We start from the raw sequence: 26,330 nt of genomic DNA, 5'->3' as shown, positions 1-26,330 counted from the left end.
GCATCAGGCGGAGGCCAGGTCTCACTCGGTATCTGTAATTCGCTCCAACACAAAAAAATCGAAATGATGAACAACGGAGGAAACGGAGGAAAAAAAAACGTGTTTGCAATTAACGATCCTGACGTTCACGTGGCTGCATTAGAGGCGTCCGTCTATAAACAACCGCTCGAAGGGTTTCTTTGAGCTTCTGTTTGTCTGAAGTATAATAAGACGTATAAATGTCGGCAGGGGTTGTTGAGTTAGTTAAAGAACAGACAGAACTCGCGGCGCACATGCTGAGCAGATCTCTGAACTCACAGAGACGGCAGAAGGTCGAAGGCTTTTTGTTGTTGATGTTTGAAGGCTCTCTGAAACATGTTTGCTTCACACACTCTCTGTCCGCTGTGAGCTGGACTGCTAATTTGACCTGACAGTTGGCGATTAGCCGGATTCGTCAGAGTGGCTGGAGGAGCGCTAATAACCACGTCGGCATCAGTGGTGTGTCCGAGGAGAGGCTCGCATTATTTCTATTTCATGAGTCGATTTGCATTGCCCAACGGCAACGCCCAGGCAGAGCGCACAGAGAGAAAAGAAGACGGACCGGAAAACATTAAAAAAAAAAGGTGGACACCTCTTTATTATACACTGAAAGAGCCTGAAAAAGTACTTGGTAGTACACGGGGTTGTCAAAGGGCTGCGGTACGTAACCACGCCCACATCTACGCCAAAAAGACCACAAACGAGACCAGAATTACATCCCAAGGATCAGTCCGCCTTTCTGCCCGCCGCCGGGAAAGAGGCCGGGCGTCAGAGAGATACTCAAAATCGGCCGCCGCCGGGACTCCGCTCTGCCGCCGGCGCCCAGCGCGCTGTTCTACTCACTGTTTTGCGTGGCATGAAAACGTGGTGGTTCTGATTAGAGACGCTTTCATTTCAAGACGGAGATGAGGCCGACGCACCGCTCACTCAGCAGATTGCGTTTTAAGACACTTTCAAATGCCGATTTTAAAACATGTCTACGCGTTTCATCATGTTACAGTTCTATCATTTAGTTTGAAGCTTGATTAGAAGTTAAAGCATTTAAGTTAAGTGTTTACCACTGACAACCTTCATCAGGGCCGCGTGGGTGGTTTAATAAGATCTGATTAACATTGGCATAGCAACATTATTTAACCGTCCAATGTTGCTAAATTAATAAACCCATTACCTCAACCCAGAAGAGCCCACTTCAAATCAGTGAAAAGAGCAAACCGTTCCTATTGCTGCAGAACATCGTGCTCATGTAGGACCCCGTCACACAAGAGGCTCGTGTTCAGACGTTTCCTTTCTTTTGAAAGAAAAGCTCCAAGGAAAGCCAAATCATGTTGACGACGCTTCCAGAAACCCACATGCTTGCCTTTTCTCAATTACATGTATTTATTTATTTTTTAAATCAGCCAGTCCCTGTTAAGGCGTGTTTTTAACAGAAGGCTAATTTGACTGCTGCATTGTCTGTGCGCGTTTGTTCACGTCAACACCGGCGCTAGCTGTGAGCGAGCGAGCAACTTCCTGCTCTCAGAACTCACCAGGAAGTCCAGCTCTTATCCGCCTCGCTCTTCCTCTCATCTCTGAGTGTCCGTGGAGGTAAACCCAGCCTCGGAGTAGCGTTGCGCAAATGTTGTACTGAAAACACTTTTCAACTGGTCTCAGTTCACGCTTCCCTTTGCTTCAACTCCACTCGTGCTCATCTTTCCATTACACTCTAAAACCCCCAATATGGCTTCAAATGTGAGCCGGCACAAATATTTCTGCAACAGAGTTTGCAGGGACCGTGTTGACACACTGGAATATAATTAACACGGGCGGCTGGCCTCCACGCTGTAATTTACATTGTGTGCAGCTGGCCAGATGTCATGGTGTATCTTTAGTGCATCTGCTTCTCTGCCTGAGCAAACCTCACTGTTTTCTTTCCATCGGGTTGCAACAGACAAGGTTCAAGAGACTTGTCATGTTTTCTAGAAACACTCGCACCTCTGAATTGTGCGAGACGGCGGCTGCAAACTGTCTCCACCGTCTTCGCAACAGTTTACAGTGTTTGTGCCGAGGCGTCGCAGTTGTGGCTCCGGTGGGAGAGGGTAAAGTAGACAGAGTTGAAAGAAGTGCATCAGAGTAGATTTCACTTTGCTTGGCGCACTTGAAGTGGAAGAAAATCATAGTGTTTACTCAGTGGATCATTTTTACCAGAAGGCGTTTTTTGCGAGGGGTTGGGGAGAAGTGGGTGGGGGGGGGGGGGGGGGTGATGAAGAAATGCTGTTCAGGGACGTGTTAGTTTCAAAGTTCACTGGAAAAAACTGGAAGTTCACTTCTTTTCAAAGCTAAAACATCTCAACGGCTGGAACAAACAAGACTCTTTCATCAGCTCCTCGTCATAAAGACCTACTTTCTGAAACTCAACAGCAATAAATCTGAAATCGTCATCATCGGCCACAAATCACTTAACAAATCACACCACCGCGTCTCCGTCTGCATCGATGGCGCCAGTGTTCCTGCGTCCACACACATCTGTTAACCTTGGAGTCATCTTTGAGCCAACCTTCTCCTTTGACACCACGTCAGGCACAACAACAAAAAAGCCTTCTTTTATCGTGAAAACATCACCCGTCTCCGCACCTCCCTCTCCTTCTCTCATCCTACACCAGCACATCCAGAGCTCAGCTGCCGTCTCCTCTCCTACAGAGGTCACATGACTCCCGTCCTCCAAAACCTTCACTTCCCCACAAACAGCACAGAAACCAGTTCAAGATCCTCCTCCTCACCTGCAAGCCCTCCACACCGCTCCCCTTCACACCTCTCTGACCTCCTCCATCACTTGGCGCTTTTTAAAACTCATTTATTTAAATCTGCCTATGAGTGCCTTTAAAGAGCACTGTACAAATAAAATGTACTACTGGTATTATAGCCCAATCTTTAAGCATGCCTTTAAAGAGTGGAGTCCGGGTTCAATCAAGCATTTCAAAAATATTTACTTTAATCAATTTATTGTAGGATATATGGACATACTTCAATCATTTTTACATTAGGACTTCATGACCTTTTGCCCTGTGTGTTTACATAAACGTCCAACAATTAGGCTCATCGAGGACACTAGGATAAATGACGTAATCTAGCAAAGATAATAAAGCTCATATAGCGCTGTTATTATCAGCGCAGGCGAAATTCTTTCTCAGCCTCAACGCGTTAGTAAATGTGCTTCGATTTCTACTTCATTTGCAGCCAACTAACGTTATAAATAACTAAACACAGAAGATTCAATTTAGATCTCTGAAGAGCTTTCGCCTCAGAGGGAAGGAACTGTTTTTGGCGACGGCCTCATTGATGTTCACAACGTGCAGCGACAATCTGTAAATGAGACGGGCGTCATGAAGCATTAAATGCGTCTGACACATTGTCAAAGTACTTCCTCCCAACACTGGAGACAACACTTCATTTCATAGGCGTTCAATTTTTATATTTTTAATGGAGATCAGTAAAACTTGGAGGACCACTTTAATCAAACCGTCTACCTTAACTTGAGCTTTTCTCTTTCCTCAGCATGAAACCTGTGTAAAACTATTCATTCTTGCGTCTATTCGCCCCGGCTCGGTTGTCGGTGTTGATGCACAACAAAGCAAGACACAAGAGGCAACAACAGCCAAATGTTTCACTTTAGCTGTTTTAGAGTTTAAGTTGATGAGCTGCAGCGAACAACGTTTTCCAATTTAAACCTGCAAAGTGATGTCGATGAGGCCGTAATTGAGAAGCCGCCGAGGGCTGTACACCTGAATCAGGCCTTTCCAAGAAAACTCTGAGTCGCCAACGTTTCTTTTTAGTTTCGTCTACTTGCAGTTCCTTTTTCTTACCTCAGAAATTGTTTTGATAAAACACATGATTAGTGATGATGTATTTTCTCCGATACAGTCCGTCTTGGATTGTATTAAGTGTTATTCACGCCCGCATGTGAAGCAGCTGCCCCGCTAAACCAATCCTACAGCGGCTACCTGCCAAGTCCTTTACCTGGAAGACACGTTTTAATACCTTTGCTCGTCATCTGGAAAGTGGAAAGTGAAAAGTGGCGCTGCACCGCCTCGCTCTGCCTCGCTCTGCCTCGTTTCCGTCTCAGTTAGTTTTGTAGTAGTGCAATTTAGAGACAAGTCTCCGTTTGTAAAAACGAATATCCTGTCGTGTCGTGGCCCCCGGTGTTACTCTGTGTACGAGGATGCAGTTAGAAAAAAAACTGAATTATAGAGTGACAAGTCCCTCCCTCAGGAGAGACTAGTCAGATAAAGAAAGGATAATTGTTCATTATTAACAGATGTGTGATGATAAATGATGAGTCTTTGGCACTTGGACTCTACAGGGAGATTTGTAATTGAGGGCCATCTGCACTGATCAGCAGCAGGATGGATCCAGAGTCCAGACCCGGTGGTGCGGATGAGGCTGAGAGGATGATGAGCTGATGGATCCGCGACAGTCATTTTTGAAAAGAGACGGCAGCGAGATGAGAGGAGGAGACCCGCTGATGTCCTGATTGACAGCCCCGAACAATGACAGCAAGTAAATAATGAGTGTGAAGTGTTTGGCTGATGTATGAGGAATACATTACCGGCTTCTGACTGAACTGACGCTAGAGCTTTCTTTTTGACCGAAATTATTTTAAAAAAAGGTGTCTCCTTGCTAATACCATCATAACCGGAAAAAAAGTTCAATTTCAGTTGTTGCAGATGTTTTTTTTAATGTTATTTATGACATATATGTTGCCTATTTACTTGAAGGTGACAGAACACACGTCCAAAATGCTCAAAAGAGTATCAGACCGATCAAACCGAGTCAAGGTTAACTGCTTTTGATCGGACATGAGGTTACATCTCGGCCTCTCTGAAATATATACAATACTGCACACTGCACAGTCGTGACAGCAGTGACGCGAGTCGCTCGCAGTCAAGTTAACATCCGCATTCCTTACCTCAACCTAATCCTCTTATTTTGAAAAGCACACTCATGCGTCCAACGAGCATGTATATTGACACCGAGCGGCGCTATTTGACGGGTTGGGACTGAGCATGTGTGGACATTTCTGCGTCCTCGACCTCCGCTCCCTGTTCCGTGACAGGTTGACGTTTGACTGCGCTTTTTAAGACGACGGGGGGGGAAGAAAAACTTTTCAGACACCGATAACCTTCAGCTGTCGAGCGACACACACAAGGGACAGCACTGTCACACAAATATAGCCAGCGGCCATGGCTCAGACACACACACTTTTTGTTGCAGAGATCAATCCGATAACGTCCGTCATCAAACCTGCACAGTACACGATAGCAGGAAAAATCATCTAGTTTCATGACAGCTTCAGCCCTCTCCGAAGCGTCACACTATAGCTCCATCAGTTCAGTTTTTGTTTCACAAACCCCTCACCGAGGATTTTAGAGCGTTTCAGCCATGAGTCACAAGTTAAGTCGAGCGAAACCGTCTCGAAGCCACAGCAAGACATCACTCCCAATGTTCTCTGTCTGGCTGCAGACCTGACTGTAATAAAAGCACGTTAATTTACACCTAGAGGTTTGTGATGAGTATGAAATATATATATATATATATATATATATATATATATATATATATATATATATGAAGGTTTAAAGATATTCACATTAAAATGGAGTAGAAGGTGAGAACCAAACCTTCAAAAAGTAAATTCTCACTGCAGTGTTGTGTCAGCAGCGAAAATAGCCGTGGATCCTGAGTTCTAAAGTTAAACCTGTTGAGTTGTCATCTCACATTGCGTGGGATTCATTTTCAGAAAGTTTAGGGAGTTTTTCATCATTAATCATCTTAGAACTTCAAGCGGAGAGCTAAAGCTGCACATAAACAAAGTATTTGCTGTGTTAAGAACAGCTATCAGAAATAGATGGATAAGAAGCAATTTCAAGCACATATATTTTGCAAACTGTGAGCCTGCATTTTTTTGCCCAAAATTTGCAAATATGCACGTTATAAAAATCGTATCAAACTGTGGCAAAGATATCTCTCGTGTGTGTGCACCAATAGGCGATGTTGCCCGGCAGCTTTCAAAGTTAAAAAGGTTCAAAAATATGAATGGATTCTTTGGGATCATTTTAAATGAAACCGCTTTGGCCACACATGGCGTTACCTCGCTGCTGATATCCACATTTAGTGAAGGTTTTTTTTTTTTTTTTTTACCATCTTTCCATCAGGACACACTCGCACAGCGAAGGGGCAGATGAAACGTGACAAAACTGTCTCTGTGCACGTTCAGTTACAGCGGAACAGACCTCCTTCAAACACCACCGGAGTGATTCTTACAAAGTTGTGTTTTTATTAAGTTGTACGAGAGGAAAGTCAACAGTCATCTCATTTACAGTGACGGATTATAGTCATCAATGCATCAGCATGTCTGCACTTAAGCTGTTTTTAATGTGTTTCTGAAAACAGCGGGAGCTTACGACTCGGCATGCTGGGTAAACCTGCAGCAGACAGCCGAGCGCTCGACACTCAGAGACGCACACCGAGGTCACAGTTCAAGCAGAGCCTTCAGAAAGGTTCCACCAGCAAGCGTCTGCGCCATTTTAAAAACATCTCTGAACAGGATTACATTATATATATATATATATATATATATATATATATATATATATATATATATATATATATATCTATATATATATATCTATATATCTATATATATATATATATCTATATATATATATCTATATATATATATATATCTATATATATATATAAAATGATGACATATATGACATTAAGTTAATACATGCAGAGTAGTAAAAAAAGATGAAAAGATGAAAAATTGCTATTTTTATACGCAAATGAAGCCTTTTTGGATATTTTTATAAATACTAGCTTCAGTAAATATTTCTTTTCAGAACACATTCCCATTTGTTTCCAGTCTCAAGACGATCATAGTTGTATGAAAACTAAACTTGCATTTAATAAGCAGGGAGTAGCACGCCACCAGCCAGTCAGAGTGTCACCTGACTGAAGTCTGCCAATCACATTCGTTCAACCAGGAAGTAAACAAACAGATCAGAGGTCTTGCAGACGCTCAGAAGCTGCAGATACTGCTGACAGGTAATAAATTCAATTCATTATTCAAAAATGATATGTTCCTTTTAAGAGTAATACACAACACTTATCTGCATCCTTGATGCAGTCAGACTGCTGGAGAGGCTCACGTGAGGAATGTAGGGACTGAGGTAATCTAGGAACACAACCAACTTTATGGACTATTATAATCCATTCGTTTTAATTGATCAAGTAGCGACCATTCACTCTCTTGCCTTGTTCAGATGTATTCATACACAACAAAACCAAATGCTTAAAGGCTAATGTGACATGCCAGAATCAAAGCCTCCCTTTTCAGCACCATGGACAGCTCCACTCGGCTCAGACTCGCGTCCTCTTGACTCCTGTAGAAATGTCTCTATTTCACTCACATGTTTGCAAACCTCCAGACAGGAAGGATCAACCGCTGGTCTCTGTTCTGAGTTGATCAGACTGTTCAGACGTTCATCTTGATGAGCTTGGTTTCGCAACTAGAGCGGCCCCAAGAGCTGCATGAGCACACTGCCAATAAAAACGCCCGTGTGTTACTATTTATGCTTAAACTTGAGATGCCGACAAATTGTATTAAACTGTACAATGGGAATGTTATTGTCAAAGAAATTCGTAAACGCGATCGACCGACCTCCTATGGAGGTCAATAACTGTTTGCTTTACCGCACACAAAAAGGTAGGCCCACACTGCTTACATTCATAAGAGTGATTTAGATGTAGCTCGTGGTGAAGAACTACGGTGGCCTTCAGGTAACAAACAAAGAAAGGCCCTCGCTCCGGTAAAAACATGGCGGTGCAACAGACTCTAAGATCAAGAAAACACAATAATTATTAGTTATAGCTGGTCATACACCAATGCAAATATTGAAGTCTGCCAATATATCCCCCCCAAAGCCTTTACAGTGGTTCTATACGAAAAGAATTAAAAAAGAAAGACTCATTTAATCCATTTAATCCCTTAAAGCAAATTGGGTTTCAGATTTTTTTTTCAGGATGATGCCGTCATTAGGCGACAGACTTTCAAAGGTTCATTCAAAAACCTCATATAAAATAAAAAGGCCTATATATATATATATATATATATATATATATATATATATATATATATATATATATATATATATATATATATATATATATATAAAATGACTGACCGACATCACAGGTTGATTCCTTTTCGTTTATACTATTTAAAATGGGTAAGAACATATTTCATTGTCGAGCTGCGCCGGCAGCGTATTGATCCCTCGCTCCTCATTGTCCAACCTGCTGTCTCACAAACACATCCACGACGGAGCAGCCAGCGAAAAGCCGCTCTTCACTCTGAATGAAACACGATCATGCGCGGGAAGACAGATCGTTGTTGGCTGGCTGAAGACGGCTGGCCGGATTCCCGAATCAAATCAATCCTGATGCTTCCACCCAAATGGTTCCAGTTAGGAGCCGGCACCTCACGGAGGCATGTCCGGTACTCAGCGCAGATGCCACTAATGACAGAGAGGCGCCGCTAGAAGTGCCTCTACGCCATTAAAAGTGGACATGCCTCTATGAGGTGCCTGTGTCCCACGAATTGAGCTTGCCCTCTCTCAGTGGTTCTCCACTAAAGTGTCCAAGGCTGACGCGTTCAACTCCATCTGTGTCCTGAGCACCACGTTAGCAGCCGATGAGGATTAGTATGAGGTAACACAGACGGGTCGTAGAGGTCACCGTGCCGTGAGCAGCGTGGTGGAGCGACTACCAGTTAACACATTAGTGGGAGACCCTTCATTAAAATGTCATCTCTCAGACTCCAATAACACTTTGATAGCTTCCTAAAGACAGAATGAAATGATTACAAAGGACAGGACTGAAAGCTTAAAGTATTTTTTGTCTCTCACTGTGTGTTAAGCCCTGGCACCTATTTTGTATTTTGGGGAAGCAGCCTCGGGAATTAGGTATTAAGAGTTGGCGTATTGGTCGTGGATTACTTTTCTGTTTGACTTTTTGCCACCAAAGGGCAGTTTAGTTCTGTGTGAATGCACTTTTGTAGGAGACCAAGACAGCATATTGTAATCATTCAATGTACAGTTTTTGAGGACCCAAAAGAACAACTTTTATCTGGAGAATCAGGAGCACTTTGGTATTTACAATCAACTCAAAAGACCTAGACAAAACACTCCCAATAAGTGAAAGAGCTAAAAAGAGGCCGCACTCCTTATTTAAATTAAAATAAAGCCAGATGGGAAGCAGAGGGTAATTCTACAGCAGCTCTGGAACAATGGGACGGGGTCTGCAGATAACAATGGTTAATAACAAGTCCTCCCTCCTGGAGAGAGTTCAGCCGATGGGATGCGACCCTTTTCATCTGCACTCCAGCGCCAAAGACTAACTGCTCTAATCAGACGGCCTGCCGGAGGTCTGGTGGAAGCACAGCAGCAAACCACTTTCCCATGCTCTGGAATTGTCCCTCTGAGGCTCCCGTCTTGCAGAAGTGTCCTGGAGGCAATTATTAGGACAGAATCATTTTAAACAATGGACCTTGGTGAACTGCTCCGGGCTTCACTGATGGTACATGTTGAGGGTGTTGTTAGCGGTTAATGGTCAGATAATGGCTTCCAGGTGATATAAATACACCATATAAAGTCTTAAATAATGATGTAAAAACCATCATTTCCTCCAATAATCATAAATCATCTCACAGTCTCTAACACTTTTCTGAACAATAAGAAAATCTAGACACACAAGCAATTGTGTGTGATGAAGTCTCTGCGGCGGTGCAGCGAGGGAGTTTCGACGGGTTCCAGTGCACACCATCGTGACGGGTACTGGTACACGCTAGTTACTAGTGCTGGAGGACACACACACACATCATACATTATATTAACAATGTGTTGGATTGTACAGTCCCTTTTGCAGTTACCCGTGCTGTTGAATTGGGAAAGTGGAGGTCGAAGAGGAAGCTATCAGGTCAAGTTATCCGTCGTATCGTCTCGTCACATGACCAGTAGAGACTCGACAAAAGTTCATGCTCGTCAACATTTCTTATGGATTACAAATAGTTCAAGTAGATCAAGCAAATATTGTTGTTGGAAAACCGCTTTTGACTTCAAGCACAAGATGCAAAACATGACTGAGGTGGGTTTCCCTTTTGGAGGGCACGTACAGCAAATGGCAGCAACTTATTGAACTGATCCCTTCCGTTCGCTCAACACACTTTGAGCGTCTGCTCGCTCTGTGCCCCCCCCCCCCACCCCTCCTCCTCCTCGTCATCCCGCGGGCCCGCGAAAGCCGCCGCACTCGATTTACGCCCCTGCTTCATGGGAAACGTGCCCGTTTGATGTTTTCCATGTCCCCAATCCTGGGTGAAGTTGCCCCGCCGGTATAACATCGTACATACGCACTGGAGATCACATCCCTATGTATCAGTCGAGCCACTGTGTGCAGAGCCTGGCTGTGTGTCAATATCCTGGAAAGGACTCGTATGCACAGAGCTCACAGAAATCATCCCGCTTCAATCCTCCCCCCGGAGTGCCTCCGTGGGAAATCAAAGCCACTTGATGCGTTTCCTCTCCACTGTATATATTCATTGTTTGAACAGGCTCGCCTCGGAGAGCCGCGGCGCTCAAACAGCAGCGCGGCAGACTACGCGATCGCCGCAAATTCCCCCCAAAATCCGTGGGAGATTACGGCACGTGGTTGCGCGAGCGCGAGGGAATAGATAAAGGAAATTAGTAGACAAGGGGAAAACTGGTCTGAAACAGTACCTTTTGATTTATTTGGATGTTCGAGTGTGACGCTGGTGTCTTCCTCCCCCCCCCCCCCCCTCGCTATGATACAAACAACACAAACGCAGACACACACCGTCACCATCAATGGCGCAACAGTTGGGAGTTATGCATGAGCGGGGATTGGGTGTTCTCATGCTGGCGCTGTGGGAGGAGTCATTTGGGGCGAGTGGAGGTTTTTGAGGAACCAATCTGGGACAATCTGTGAATATTTCCGACATTCGTTTATTCCCATTTCAAGGACGAAAAATAAACCGTTGCCTCTTTTTTTGGGGCGGGGGGGGGGGGGGCTTTTCTTCTTTCTTTCTTTTTGATCATAAGTGGGAAGAAAAGCCACTACCGGCTGGTAACGAGGTAAGGTGGATTTCTTTGAGTCTCACTTGGAAATGAACGGGAACATTAAAATGCATAAAGTCCCTGCCTCGACTCTAAATAAGAATGCTAATGAAACGCTGTGGGTATTAATAATGCAGAGGACGACTTTCCTTTTATTTACTGGGGAAACATTTCAAGAAAGGTTTGGAGCAGTGACGGCGCAACTTGTTTTCGACGGATCAGGATTTATGACAACGTGTGCTCTCGACACTTTAAAAATTGAAAACGCCTAATTAAAGCTTTAATAACAGCCTGCTTTTGTGGCTGACTTATGAAAGATGAGCGTGCATAACACTGTATTATATATGTAACTTTGCACTTCCTACGGGGACTAATTACGAGCTTTAAAAATAAAAAATAAAAAAGCGTAATTCATGATGTAACACTGGAGTCTGCCCTTTGGCCCTTTCCACAACTCTCATGGGTTCCTTGAGTTCCTGTCATTAGCTCTCATGCCTTGAAAAATGAAACCATCTGACAGGAAATTATATCTAAATATGCATACTATATCTAGATATGCATACTATATATCTAGATATGCATACTATATATATAAATATATATATATATAAAGTTGTGTGCAGAAATATTTAATATAGCAAAAGGGGGAAAGCGTTTCCATTCTTAATCTAGGTCATTAAATTACACCGTTCCTCTTTGAAGGACCGACTCCAATGATGAGGACTAAAATTGAATATTGTTCAGACACTGAAGAGACGTATGACCTTCTTTTCTTTTCTTTTTTTTTTTTGGAAACTGACATTTTTTATATATTTGACAATAATAAGGTCTGATTGTTTTGTGTAATTTCCAATTACCTGACTGTCTCTGGGAAAATGAAAAAGTTATAAAAGGGAAATCGTGTTCATGCTCCAGCAGAAGTGATTTGGTTAAAATATGATTGACTTCCTGAATACAAAAGCGTCGACTTTCACACTCCACTGGGGTATAATTAGGCCTCTGCGGCTCTTGCCAAGAGACCGTCAGGCGTGTGACCACAGGGGGGGGGTTCGGAAATTTTATATGACATGCATGTCACATTATTTTATCCCGCCTTGAGGAAAGGACATGGGTTTGATTATCCCATAATCACACTGCGTTTAATCCCATTTCTGGTGATCCCAGCTGTCTTTGCCACTTGTTCACTCTGTAAAAGTTCTATTGACCAACGAAATAATTACACCAACAGCCAGTGCAATCCTGCACTGCAGCGTGGGAATGGTTATCCATCATCGGAAGCATTTTAGTGTCAGTACCGTTGTGTATATTTGCTCAGAGGAAGTTGTCACGCTTACTTTCCAGACAGATTGCATTTGATAAAGTGTTGAATAGAGTGCTGCAGGAATGAGATGGAAAACATGGAAATGAGTCTGCTTTTTTGCACTTCCGGTTACCTCGTCAATCATCTTTTTTTTGGTTTTGATGCCTGAAATAATATCTGTGGAGGAACCCAAGATAAAAAGACTTTAACGTTTTCTTCTACGATATAAAATGGGTCCCTCTCTTGAGTTTAGAAGCTTTTACGTGTCCTATAATAAGCGCTTACTGTGGTCCGTCTCGCGGTGCCGTCCGTCGACAGCACGTTAGCTTTGTACTTCAGTCGATTGCGTTCACGCTTCAAGATGCACAGCAGTGCTTTCCATTTGTGAAGATTATCTTGCTGAACAAACACGTGCAATTATCATAAACTTGTGTCCAATGAAAAAAACTCATTGGGCTTTTTGTCTAGAGAATCAGAGCGACACCAACTTCCTGTTTGGCTGACAAAAGTACATCATCCCCGCACTGAACTACAGGAAACAAATGTTTCAATAAGCTTGAGTTTCACACCAAGATCAAACGTGCAGAAACACAAGATTTTAACGTACGCGTCATCACTAAATAAAAGAAAAGAAAAGGAGAATACAGTGTTCCCAGACAATAGGAAGCTGTACCGAAGTCTATAGTGTGCAACCATCCTAATCGTCACTGAGTAGCGTCATTTTGAATATTCATTTCAGACTCATTCACTCAAATCTGCGGTTGCACGAATGAAAATGGTTCAATAGAAGCCATAAAATGGGATAAAACAAGTCTATTCGACAAACCGTGCTTAGGAACAGTTGTAAGCTTTTACATGTCTTGCATCTACGACAAAGAAATATATGGAATAGGAAAGAAGTTTCAACTTCTTCTCTGGTTTTGATGATCGTCGGGTATCGAGCTGAGCCTGCTGAGCTCATTGGACTCGGTCGCTCTCAGATCAACTACTCGCATGAGGAGGAAGAACCACGGAGGAGCTTTTGTGTCAGCGGACGACGCCCAAACGAGACGAAAAAGTTGCCCAAATTATTTTGACCCACCAAACTAAATGAAAAGTTGCCCGATTGGACAGAATTGGGTGAAATGCAATTACAATTTTGAAATGCCATTTTCATATCGTGGACAAGTTTTTGCAGCTCGCTCAGACATTTATTCAGCCAATTCGGTAAATAAACCACACACACACATACACACACACGCATACACACACACACACACTTTGTATTTACAATCTAGAAGAGAATTACATGAAGTGTAAAGCCCTCATGTAATGAGCAAAACGCAAACAGGGATGGAGACGTCTGCTAACATGGGGAATCTGGTAAACATCCTGCAAACGCCTCCTCGCCGTCACAGCGCCAACACACCATGACCTGCAATCAAAACACACAACCAGACTCGCTGCCGACGCCGGCCGTCCTGCTCGTGTTTGGACCGTCTACTACTGTATCCAGACGACGGCTGGAACAACCTTCAAACACCAAAACGGGCCTTCAGCACAAGCCTCCGATGAGAGCATCACAAAGCCAGCCGGCGAGCCGCTTCAGGTTTGCCGAATTCGATTTGATGGCTACTGGCAAGTGTTTCGTAACAACTGTTTGAAGGCCTGCACGATCTTCAGTTCCCTTCCTGTTGAAGCACGATCAATACAACGTGTTAACCCGCAAGGTGATCAGATGTCTGCACGATGCTGCGAGAGCGTTGCAGGCATTACTGTGTTTGTGGGAGAGCCCGTTTCAACAGGAAACTCTGCGTGCCGTGTTATTTTAGCCATCACTCAGTGGTAAGCGACATTTGGGCACCCTCTACCAGCAGAATTAAGCCACAGACGTTTGTCCCTCCAGGCTCAGGTATCCGGTTTTAAAAGGGAATGCTTGGTGACCAGAAAGTGCCCTACAAAAGAGGGACCCCGGGGCCGATGAAATGAAAGGTGCCATGTGTCTAGTGCTGGAAGACCGGCTACCACGCAACACATTAAATGGTGTGTCATGTTTAGCCATGAAGAAGATGAGAGCATGAATTCCTACTTTTCATTAAAAAATGTAAAAAAAAAACAAACAAACACATTCTGCAAAGACTCAGACAGATTGAACTGAAATATCTCATTTTTACCCGTTCTGATTATATTATGATTGGTTCACTTTTAGACATACGCAATATGTAATCAGTGTTGTTTGTCTTGCTTTTAACAGCCCACACAGATAATATGAACCGCTGTTTTTAAAAATAAAGAATGATTATTTATGTTCTGGTTGAAGTAGCCTAAACCACAATGCCCAATTAAATATGAAGCCTTGAGGAAAGGAAGCTCAGCTCCATACACGTCTGTGTCTGACAAAAGAAAATAATGGTAAAAAGGCATGATATAATTGATGCTCAACCAGCCAGGCATGCAGTAATCTGGCATTCACTCTAACTGGATGCTGATTACAGGCTATATCTGGAGCAATGGGCGACATGGCAATCAAAAAAATCTCTTACAATTGATGTCAAAGGAACGACAACATCATGCTAAGTTGCAATAGTTATGTTTGAGTGTTTGAGTGTATGTATAGCACACCTGCTGTAACCTGACAACCCACAGCTGATAGAAGAAAAAAAAAAAAAAAATCAACCCCAAAAAAAGCACCGTTTCCTCGCGAGGAACGTCACACCAGCCTGCACTTGCATATCCGGAAGTTTAACGTGTACCTGCTTATCGGTGAAATTACACGCGTCGCACAGAAGGAAAGAGGGACTGTGGTCATTGAGAATAGTCCTCCGGTGAATTCGGCATACACGTACTGTTAAATAATAAAGCAGGCACTGCAGTATTTCAATGAAATGCGTTTGCAAGGTTTTCAGCAACGCACACAGAAGTCGTTCCCGCCCCGGGTGACCTACGGCGTTTGCATGGAGGAGTAACATTGACTGAGGAACCTTAATGGTAAAAGTTAGACGTTTGTACGAGCACGAGCACCACACTTTGCTAAATGATCGCCGAAATGTGTCAACGCTGTAATGTGTGTGGGGAAGAGTTTCGTATCGAAGCCCTCTAGCCAACAACAAGTATTTAAAAGCAGCGAACCACTAAAGAGTCTGGTTTCTCAAGGTAGTCTGGTGTTCCCTCCCTCCAGATGAAACGGGGCGCATGCTCTCGGCACCTGCCCCGCTACACCTCTCAGTCGCTGCTATTCCGCCCTCGTGAACAGCTTTTGTACTTGCCAAAGTTGTAACCGAAAGGCTGGCGGGTCGCTCGATCAGCTCAGGTTGCTGCTTCCCGGTCACATTCATTTCCCATTAGACAGAAACACGCTCGCTCTCTTGTCCGCTGACTTCCACGAGAGTTGCTCAAGTCCTCCACCCGGCAGGTGACGTGTTATTCACCGGCGTCCCGTTCGACGACAGAGGCAGACGGAGAAACCATGCCTGGAAGCTGTATCTGCCTCTTTTTTTTTTTTAATTTTCTAAATAATATTTTCTTCCTTTTTTTAAAAAATATATCTATAAATAAAGGTGCCTAAATCCTGCAATAAAATGACTGTTGCCTGCTGCATGGGGCACACAAGTGACGGGCAGTGGCTGCGTGTCTCCTCCGCGGCTCAGCCCCGACTGTCAGCGCGCAGTGGCTCCTCTGCTGCTGCTGCTCGTCAGTCTGCATGTCTCCACCTGCTGCTGTCCTATTAACCATTCCTGCGTCAAACCCTTTGGTCAAACCACAGGACATTAACCCGTTCCCGTGCTCACGCACCCCGAGCTCATTGTGCCAGTTAAAATCCGCATAAATCAAGTGCGTGTGTGTGTGTGTGTGTAAATGCATGCTGTCTGTAGGCTGACAGTAGTGGCTGGCTGTGTCACTGTCAATCAGTGCAATTTGTCTTGAGATTCTGCCCTGGCATCATTTTTATTTTTATTTTTATTTTTTAAACACCACAGAGATACAAAACAACAGCATGTAAATCAATAGAGCCGGAGCTGTGTGCCAGCTTCCCCCCTGCAGCATGTCAAACCTTCACGGGCACCGGCCCAAATGAATTGCCCTTGCTGGATTGCTCAGGGGAGAGGAGATGGGTCAGAGATGATGATTTGGGTGAGTCAGTCCCCACTGAGTCCTCACATCTGGCCCCTGGAGGAAGGGGGAGGGGGACAGATGTTTTCCAATAAGCGTCACTCTGTCAGGAGCAATACGGTTATAAATAGAGACTCTCCAACGCCTAAGTGCACACAGCACCTGAGAGCATGGGTTGACTTTGTATGATTGCAAGTCAGTAATCTGTGACAGACTTCTGCTGACGTTTTCTCTTTTTTTTTTCTTCTTTTAAATGATCAGGATTAGGGCCTCGTGTGTGCACCTGGGAGGCTATAACGATGATGGACAGCGTGCTATTACAGCACGCCGCTGTCACCGCAGAGCATGAAAAGGTATCATCAGAGGCTTGGAGAAGGTGGGACCGTTAGCGGCGCTCCTCTCTCGCGTTGGAACTTCGATGACAGGCGTCGCACTCGATATTCCTCCGCGAGAATCTGATGAGATGGCGCGTGAACGCCGTTGCAGGATTTCGGGCTAAATTGATCTCCCACTAACTTATTGTTGGCAGATATAGCAGTCCCTGTGGATTTCAGTCTGCAGCCTTCAGTTTTAGTTGGGTAAACACTTCTAGAGGTAAAAAAAAAAATAAATACAAAATCACAGCCTCGGTGTGAGAGGAGGCAAGGAAAACATAAAGTTATGGAGCAAAACTTAAAGGGATGATCAAAAATACAGAAGCTCATAAATACGCCGAAGAAAACTAATGTGTCCTATAATGCTCACTATAAGAAAAAGGCCTCTTCCACTCATAGTGCTTGTGTATCTTGCTCAAACTTCACTAATCTTCAAACAGAAATTAACGTTGCTCTGGTAACACAACCCTGCAAGTGTTTCTTTGAATGCATTCAGCTTGGCTTCTATTTTTAGAGCTTATAATACCCCCATCAGGCTTTGAGGCTGATTTCTTCTAGGGCCATGCGAGCTGCTTCCACCTGTTTCCAGTCTCGATGCTAAGCTAAGCTAAGCTAACCAGCAGCTGGCTGTGTAGTATCATCTTCAGCGCATAGGAGGATGGTATCAAACCTCTCATCCAAGGCTTCTAGGCAAAGCGGATCAGCATTATTCCCCCCAAAACTACCCATTTACAATGCATGATTTGTTCAATTGAACAAATCACACATTTTCTAATAGTGCCATGATTCCCAGACAGTAATATCTCCATATACATATACCTCTTTGCATATAATTATACAGTCAAAACCCAGAGGAACCTCTTTGGCTTTGGAGTCCCTTCATCCCGAGTGTCTCCAGAACTATGAAATCTCCTTTTGCACCTTCTGATAATCTGTCTTTTATTAATTGTTGCCCGTATATAGTTTGAGATAAGTCGCACAAACTTTCATGAGGTGATAAGAGGTTTGTATTCCCTCCAACATTTCCAGAAGTGAAACTTTTGAACATGAATGAGTCATCGCGAAAGGTGCAGAGGAAGTTCTGGATTGATGTGGTTCTGATGTCTGGTTTCAGCTGCACTGTGCTGAAAGAAGCAGGCCTCCATATGTCCGACCATCAATCAGTCATTTTTGAAGCTCCATCTCTCTCTTGCATCTCTAACTTGTTAGAGGCTTTGAAAACCTTGTGCGAACGCTTCAAAGTGACTTTTCTTTCCCTGGTATTATTTTTTAAATAGCTCACTTTTCAGGCGTTGCGCTTTACATATCAAACCCTCCACGTAGTTCTCAGGTCTTCAGCATAAATCAACGGTGCGGTCAAGCGGTCGCCGGGCCAGTTTCTGCAGAATTCGGCCAATATTCTTGACCCTCCTTGGTCCCGGTAAAGTGTTCGCGATCATCTAAAGGAGGCCACTAAAACTGAACTTCGGCCCCGGAGGAAGCAGGTAATGAAAACTTTGAAATGTTGATAAGGCTTTGCATTTCCCCCCCAAAAACTTTTCAATAAGTGAAACCAGATGTGTGAGTGAATTTAGGTGGAACTTCTGCTTTAATCCTTTCATATCTTAACACAGGCTTTTGCGCCCGTGGCAGAATTATTTGCTGGGCTTTAAGTGCGCCGGCGTACTTTGCTTCAGCTTCTATCTTTCCCGTGGCCTACTGTACAACCTTTTCTGATCAAATTGAAAACTCATCACGCAGTAATCCCCTGCAGACAATGAGAGGGGCCGGGTTCCCCAAAAGTTCAGCCTGAGGTCTTTTATTTCTCGCATTCTCTCCGTCTGTCTGCGCTTCACGGTTTATACTGTATTCATCAGGTCACCACGGTCAAAACCCACAGCGGGCACACTTTGCATTTCATCTTTGACATTAAATCACGTCCACAAGATGCTTACCCTCGTTTCAAAGTACATTGTGAATGTTGGATGGAGTCCTTCCGGCTGCTTCCAGCCTCGTCTTGTTGATGGTGTTTGGGCGTATGGATGCAAGTAAGCGGGCACAGAAAAAAAAAAAACATAGGTAGATATAGATGGATCATGGCCTTTTTACTGGAGGACAAAAGAGATTCAGATTGTTTCAACTGAAATCTGTGCATGTTTTTTCAGCAAAATTAATATCATCAAAATTCCAAAATAGGCAAATTCTTCTCGCAGGACACTTTTCTGACTTGAATCTAAAGGTTCGACAGCCGCGCCGCAACGTGCTCGCGAGGGAAACGCTGTCCTTTCGATGCTAAACTAAACTCTCACACGACTTTGACACGACTCTAATTCTGCCCGAGACCAACTCCTCTCCAACATCTGGCTGCCGTGAGGACTTTTTTTTTTTCGCTCGGCGCCGACAGATGAAATCAACTCCCCGTTTGGCATTAATTTCATTATTGATGGCCGCTTGTCAGCAGAAGATGGATTGAGTGGCTTCCTGCTGAGTCCGTCGGCTGAAACCCAACCATGAAGTCATTACGCTCTGAATACATTTGTCATGTCGTCCTCCCTCCGTCAGGTATTGTCTTGACTCGTATCCGCCTAAAGGGTTTGATTACACACACATCCAAACATCTTCAAAGCATATACATCTCTTATTACTAACCTTAAAGCTGGACCTCCTCTGATGAAAACAATCCCAAAAGAGTTCTCTGGATTTCATATCGTCTATGAACTCTCTGGTGTCTCTTTTACACTAAATCCTTTGCTGTATTTTGTCACAACGTTGGTTTTATACCTTGTCCTTTAAACAGTGTTTTATAATGGAGTCAGCCTTAGTGGAAGTTTAAATAAAGTTGTAACAAAAACCTTTAGAAATCAAAATAAAATGAACGTATATAAAGTTGTCATTACATTTCACCCTACTGCCCTCTCGAGGCCATTTCCGTCGTGTGAGTCAGAGTCTGACACAAATACTAACGGAGATGTCCCTTATGTTTATGTTTGATGAGTCAGACAGGTAAATAATTTATGAAAATATAATATATGTACAGGTTTTTTAACATCTGCCTCTCGGGACTATACTGATGGAAAACAGCCTCTGGCACATTTAACAGACATGTTTTTATTATTGTGCGCTGACCCCTTATTAAATAAACCATTTTAAAAGAGGTAGAAACTCATTATGGGCTTATCTTTTTTTTAAAAAGTGACACAATGTTTTTTAAATTTTTAAATTACATTTTTTTGACATCAGATCACTTTTAAATCTTGAGACAAAGATTCAGGAGATGAGTACAAGTTGATGTTCCAGATGTTTACTCTTTGGCAAGCCTGTACTCATCTTCCTCCCATTAAAAATAAAAGCGCATATTTGAAGATTATAACATCGGAAATTGACAATATGCTGCATTTCAAGAAAAGCAGAGGACTTTGAGAAAGTTGTCATTCTGAGAAAAGTTCCTGCAGCAGAGGGATTTAACGAGGGCAAAGTGCCGATACAGTGTGATATAAATACCTCCAGTTCCAAAGTCAACTAAAAAGGTCATAACTAAAGGTCAAAAGTAAAAGAATATATATATCAATCTCTTTAAAATGTGTCGATAATAAAAAACAAACACTTTGACTTCCATCAAGACCAACACAGGTTTCTGCGACGTCCGGTTCTCTGAGAAGACGTTTCCAAGAGGGATCTTGTGCTGGAACAAACCAACGAGACCTGGACTCGAGCTCTGTGGGACTTTTGTAGGAGCTGCGTGCCTCCGGGAGATGAATCGTCTTACAGACAAAAGTCTATTAGAGAGATGGGACCCGAGACAGCTCCGTGCTAAGCCAGATACCCACCTCAGCGCTTAAGTGACTCCATTAAAATTTCATGATCAAATCTCAAATGCCGCACTATGAGGTCTAAAAGAAGTAAGACGGAGCAATCTCCTGGCGGCTTCCAATTTAGTGCTTCTCAATTCAGGAGGGAGAGTCATTGTTCCCGCCCGGTAATCGAAAACCCAAAGGGAATTTTCCCAAAATGAATATGCGGACTTGTTGACCTGCTTACTTATTGCCATTACCTAAGATCTCAAAAGGATCCGGGACGAAAGTCTCTGAATGCTTTTCGTCAGAATAGCTTTCTGCAAAAGACACAAAACTGGAAGCCGAAAGGTGAACACGCAGGTCTTCAGTCCTAATCAAGAGCATTCATGTCGGGCTGCACTTTTAACAGTGATCAGCCCGCCAGGCGTTGAATGCAAATAGTCCCGAGATGAAACGCCTTACAACCTTGATAACAACACATTTGAATAACCGTGGGTCACCGAACACGCTGTGAGACAGCAGACGTATCCAAAGATCACGCTGTGCCCTGAGAAAATGTTTAACGGAAGCAGCAGTCTGGAGGAATTAATAGGAAACAAAATGAAAGCAAAGAGGCTCGGGGGAGGTTGGAAAGGAAAACAATGTGCAGAGATGTAAAGTGATTATTCAATTTCCATCTTCCTTTTATTGATGATGCAAGAATGCACTCAACTTAAGTTTCTAAGGACATTGGAGACCAGTGAGGGTTCGTACAACACAATGCAACTAATTAGTGTTATGTGTGTGTGTGTGTTCCTGAATGATGGTGTATCCGTGCCAGTGTTGTTTGTCTGGGTGAACCTGCAGACTCTCTCTCGCTGCCAGAGACGAGTCAGACAGAGGCCACAAGGCGGGAGCGGTCGGGTCACGTGACATGATTCCCCCCCTGGAGGCGTGTCATTTCCTGAAAGAGGAATAATTGAGTGGTTTGAAACGGTGTTTGGCAACACAAAAGTGTGTGTGTCGATGCAGAGTGGCAGGATGCCGCTCGGTAAGAAAGTGAACCAGACGGGTTGGCAGTTATTTCTTGGCAGTTGTCCATCGCGTTTCAACATGTCCGCCGAGCATTCTAAACCTCGATGCCGTCGAAATTGGATTTGTGAACACTTAGATTGCAGCAGTGCTGTACGAACATGCAAGCCTGCAATTATTTTCCCCTTTTGGCCACTTGGGAGTATCGCGCCAAGCTGTTGTGTTGCATATTATCGGCTTACAAAGTTGCCACACTCAGCAGACGGAGCAATATTAATGTGGAGCCGTGTTTCTGCCCAATATTCACTCCACCGTTAGCTCTGCTTTTGGTCTCCACCAACTCCTGAGGGACGTACCTGCTTTTTAAGCGGCTAAATGTTCCACTTTGTTGCCCAGGTAGTCGCTTAATTTAGATTGTCTGTTGTTTAGTGCGAGGCAGGTGTTGCACGGAGGGTTTACACAGAGATTGTTCCCATGAAAAGGGATCCCTTGTATACCTGGAATATGAGCTGATAAGCTGTGAGTGTGAACTAAATTGGTGAAGTTTAAGGGTAAAGACACGACATTAGCGACATTAGCTTTCATTTGAGGTCATGTTTCTGTCACTGCCATTGTCAGGCAGCTGTTTTACGCATTACCAAACACTGGGTCGTGACCCACAGGTGGGTCACGGGAGATTTTATTTGTGGTCGCCAAGTAAAATTACAGAATTTCTTCCATTTATCTAATATTAATACCTGCAGTACAGCTTTGAGCCACAGGAGGGAGCCCTATTGCTGCATACTTATATGAAATGCTTACATTCGGTTTGTTTTTACCGGCGATAGGGGTGAAAGTAGAGCCTGTTAACTCTGCCTAAATGCAATTATTCAGTCACATTTATGAAGTATTTAATATGTCTTTTCAATCAATTAAAGTATGGATCGTGAACATATAGCGCTTTGGAATGGCTGCTTTACTTGTTCAAGATAATAATTATAAGGTGACATGGGGCCGTCAAAATGGTGAGGATTATTTTTGCACAAATTTTTCCCTTCTCGCGATATATTTATAAAACATATTGTTACTTAGGGCTGAGATCGGTCCCATAGAAAAAGAGAAAACACTGCACTACGCTACAGTGTACTCAGGGAGCTAGTTTGGAGGAGGTGGAGAACAACAACGAGCTAAAAGGAGAGTGAATACTGGACTTGTAATTGAAGTGTTTTGCTGCATACTAATGACTTTGTTAAAAGGCGATAATATGTTAGGATTTGCTCAAAGTGCACTGCCCCCAAGTGGCCAAAAAGTGTTAACACAAGTTCAATTTGCAGGCCATGAAAAGAAAGTTGTAAATAAATAAAAAGCTCCTCATATAGAGCTGGAAGAGAGAGCAGAGTTGGGCGCTTGTTCTCTTTGTACAGACCCAAAGACGTTTCCCTGAAATGACTTCAAACTGCTGGCTGGTGGGCACACACACAGATTCAAGCCGCCGCCTTGGCACTAGCACAGACGCCCCAAAATCAAGGGAGCATCCACAAGAGAGCGCCGGCAGCTGTTCACGGCGAGGAGGTTCAGACAACGTGGCGGGTCAGGGCGGTCCCCGGCGAGGGAGCGGAGACTCTAATCTATTCCGCGTGGCCGCGTTCCCAAACACAAGCGGCGCGTCGAGGGAACGGAACGTTTCCTCCTTTCAGCCGTATTGTCACACCGGATTATGAAATGAAGGTAACGCCGATGAAGAGGATCAAGCAATTAGAAAATGTAATGGACGAGTGGCTCCAATCTCAATCTGCTCGTTGGCGTTGAGGCGGTCTCGTCGCCGTACATCAGGCATTAAACCGGGATGCAGTTCCGTCTTTATTGTCCCGCATGGGCCCGTTCCTTCTGACGGGCAGAGGCTTTGAAGAGGTTTCAAACGTTCCTTAAAGGTATCGCGTCCATGCTCTTTCCATCCATAATTAGGCTAATGAGGAGTTCCACGGCGCGGGACATGATTTTGAGAAAGACGGGGAGGGAAAAAAAAAAGCTCCCTAAAAGGCCGTTTTCTGGAATGAAAGAGGAGAGCTGCACGAAATCATTAAGGTTTGTGAAGCAAACAGCGGCGACGGCTCTCGCGTAGGTGTTTCACACGGAGCTGTGCCTGGGAAGAGACGAGAGGCTTTTTAAAGATGTTCTCGTGTATGGATTAGAGACAACCGCTACCAAGGAAATCAATCACAACGATGTTCTGAAGGAGTAGTAAACACCTTCACTTCTTTCTTACTCGTGTGTTTACTGCATCTTTTACGATCAGCTCCCGGTTGAGCTTTTATCTTGGTTCAGTTCAAAGCCCAAAAAGCAGATTTTGGGGATTTCTTTATACTGAGTAGTAACTGAAGGCTTTTTAACGGTTAATAAATCAGTTTGGATTTTTTATTTGGGACAGCTTTTGGGTTGTCAGTGTGTGAAGAATCCTATTTTGTAATAATACAGTTATAAATGTTGGCAAACAAAGTGAACAGTAGCAGAAATGGAATATGATGTTGATCATTTTGTTTTGATTTTGCACAATGAGCCGTTTAGCTCGACCCACTGGGAGGAGATTTAAAAAAAAGACACTGATTTCACCGTGGCCTCCGACAACCTTGGCATCCGGGGGAAGTTTCAGTTGGTTGCAATTTGCGACCTCCCCACTAGATGGCGCCAACTCCCACACACTGCACCTTTTAAATGGTTAAATAAGAGCATTGCAACGCTTCATACCGTCTGTCCGGTAAATATAAGGCAGCCAACTGCCAGTTAGCTTTGCAAAAAGACCGGAAACGAGGACAATTGTCTGGCTCCGTTTGAAGAAATACGAAGTGGCGCCTGGCAAGGAGGTTATGTTTAGGTACGATGTGTTGGTTCAATCTTGTTGGTTTGTTTGTTTGTCAGTAGAATAACGGAAACACTACGAATGCAATGAAGGGTGGAAGGCTGTAGAACGAGGCCAATAGAGAACCCATGAGCGAATCACAGGGCGGATACACACACTCATTTTTCACTTACGGAACTGGTCCGAGTGTCTGATGAACACAGAGGCAGGCTAGCTGACGCCCTACTGTATTTATGCTAAGCTAACCTGTTGACTGTAAATGTATGTAGTTGGCAGACGTTAGCATTGTGTTTAATTCACACCAAACTTTTGAAAAGAAATACAGTTTTGGAAAGAAAACGCCATCGTAGGCTTGTAACAGACCTATAAAGCATTAGTACATCATGTATTAACCCTTCATGACGCCAGTAGTTACAACTCATAAACACTTAAAGGTGCAGGGTCTTATTTGTAGTCGCTGTCCATGACGGGAACAGACTAGCAAGGATGCAACCTATCAGCGTCCTGCTAATGAAGACCGTCACTCTGCAAAGAGAACATGCGTTTTTAGCTCAAATCTGCACAAAGGGAACTGTCAGAAGCTCACAGGAGCTATCTGGGTTCACTTCAAAGCTTAAAAAAAAAACCTTTATGTTGAAAAGTTCTGTATTCTGCAGATAAAATATTCATCCTCCAGCTTGCCCCTTCCAGACTGTTTCAATGCCACCTCTCTCCCACATTAGAATTAATGAAGACCGTCACACACACACACACGCACACACACACACACACACACACACACACACGCACACACACACACACCATAATGGCGCCTGATGTCAGTCCCCTCCCTTTGACTTGGAAGTCCGGGGAGGAGAGAAGCCGTTCTCCGGCCACCCCATGACTTTTTAATGCTCCCCGTTTCTCTTCTCCTTTATTTTGTTCTCTACTTCATAATTCAGTGGCGGGACAGTAAACATGACGAGTCATGGAGGACTTCAGGACCGGAGAAGGACCGGCTTCGGGACTCCATCTGCTGGTCACTCTGATCGGCCTCCATGTTAATGTGTCCAGTCTGTGACGTGGTGGGCGAATAGAAGTGTCACATAAATGATGTCCAAGCGAGAGAGGAAGAAACAGAGAGCGGGAGGGAGAGGGAGAGAGAGAGAGGGAGAGAGAGAGCCTGGGTTTCCTCAGGTGACACTAATCTCACCACAGACATCAGAGAGCTGCTGTTCCTCCCTCTCCTCCCCTCCTGGCCACCGGGCTCTCCACCCCGTCACCCGCCAACGCACCATCAAAAATGCAAAAAAAAAAAAAAGAAAGAAAAAGTGGAACATGGCTCGTGGAGGGAGATATCACAGTAGAGGAGATTAGCGCAGGTAGAAGAGGAGGGGGGGGGAGTACTTACATTGGGGAGTTACAGAAGTCCCACACAGCAGGCCTTTTTACGGACTTAAGAAATATAAAATGTTTTATTATCAATGCTTTCATTCCAATAACATGATACACTTAATAAAAATACAGTCATTCATGATTCAAGTTGTCATCGCCTGTCGGACCGCTGCATCCTGGGAGAAGAGCCCCAGTTGGTTAACGACAAGAGCGCCACTGAACGTCATTACAGGGTGCATGCTGGGTGATTTTCACAAGAGGAAGATTAGAAGCAGAGGAGTTAAAACAGAATAAACTACCGCAGCATATTTTTGGGACTCTGCCTGGTGAATTACAACCTCAATGCTCCAGTTATTAATGCTGGCTTTCTGTTATGAAAGCATAACC

General features: G+C 43.9%; 1 protein-coding gene across 2 annotated transcripts in view; it reads right to left on the bottom strand.

Moving 5' to 3' along the window:
* The window catches only part of sntg2 (syntrophin, gamma 2), a 70,529-nt gene extending 54,270 nt beyond the window's left edge, over nt 1-16,259 (bottom strand). For both annotated transcript variants that reach the window (XM_068579825.1, XM_068579826.1), the window contains exon 1: nt 15,732-16,259. In XM_068579825.1, coding sequence (XP_068435926.1) covers nt 15,732-15,800 — 69 coding nt within the window. In that variant the 5' untranslated portion in view covers nt 15,801-16,259. The remainder of the gene's footprint in view (nt 1-15,731) is intronic.
* Nucleotides 16,260-26,330: the final 10,071 nt, after the last annotated feature.

The sequence above is a fragment of the Clinocottus analis genome, unplaced genomic scaffold, assembly GCF_023055335.1.
Source record: "Clinocottus analis isolate CAN_PGR_092001 unplaced genomic scaffold, fCliAna1.0.p SCAF_17, whole genome shotgun sequence".
In the NCBI taxonomy this organism is placed as follows: Eukaryota; Metazoa; Chordata; class Actinopteri; order Perciformes; family Cottidae; genus Clinocottus; species Clinocottus analis.
The sequence above is the reverse complement of the archived record's forward strand: the minus strand, read 5'-3'. Positions and strand labels throughout refer to the sequence as shown.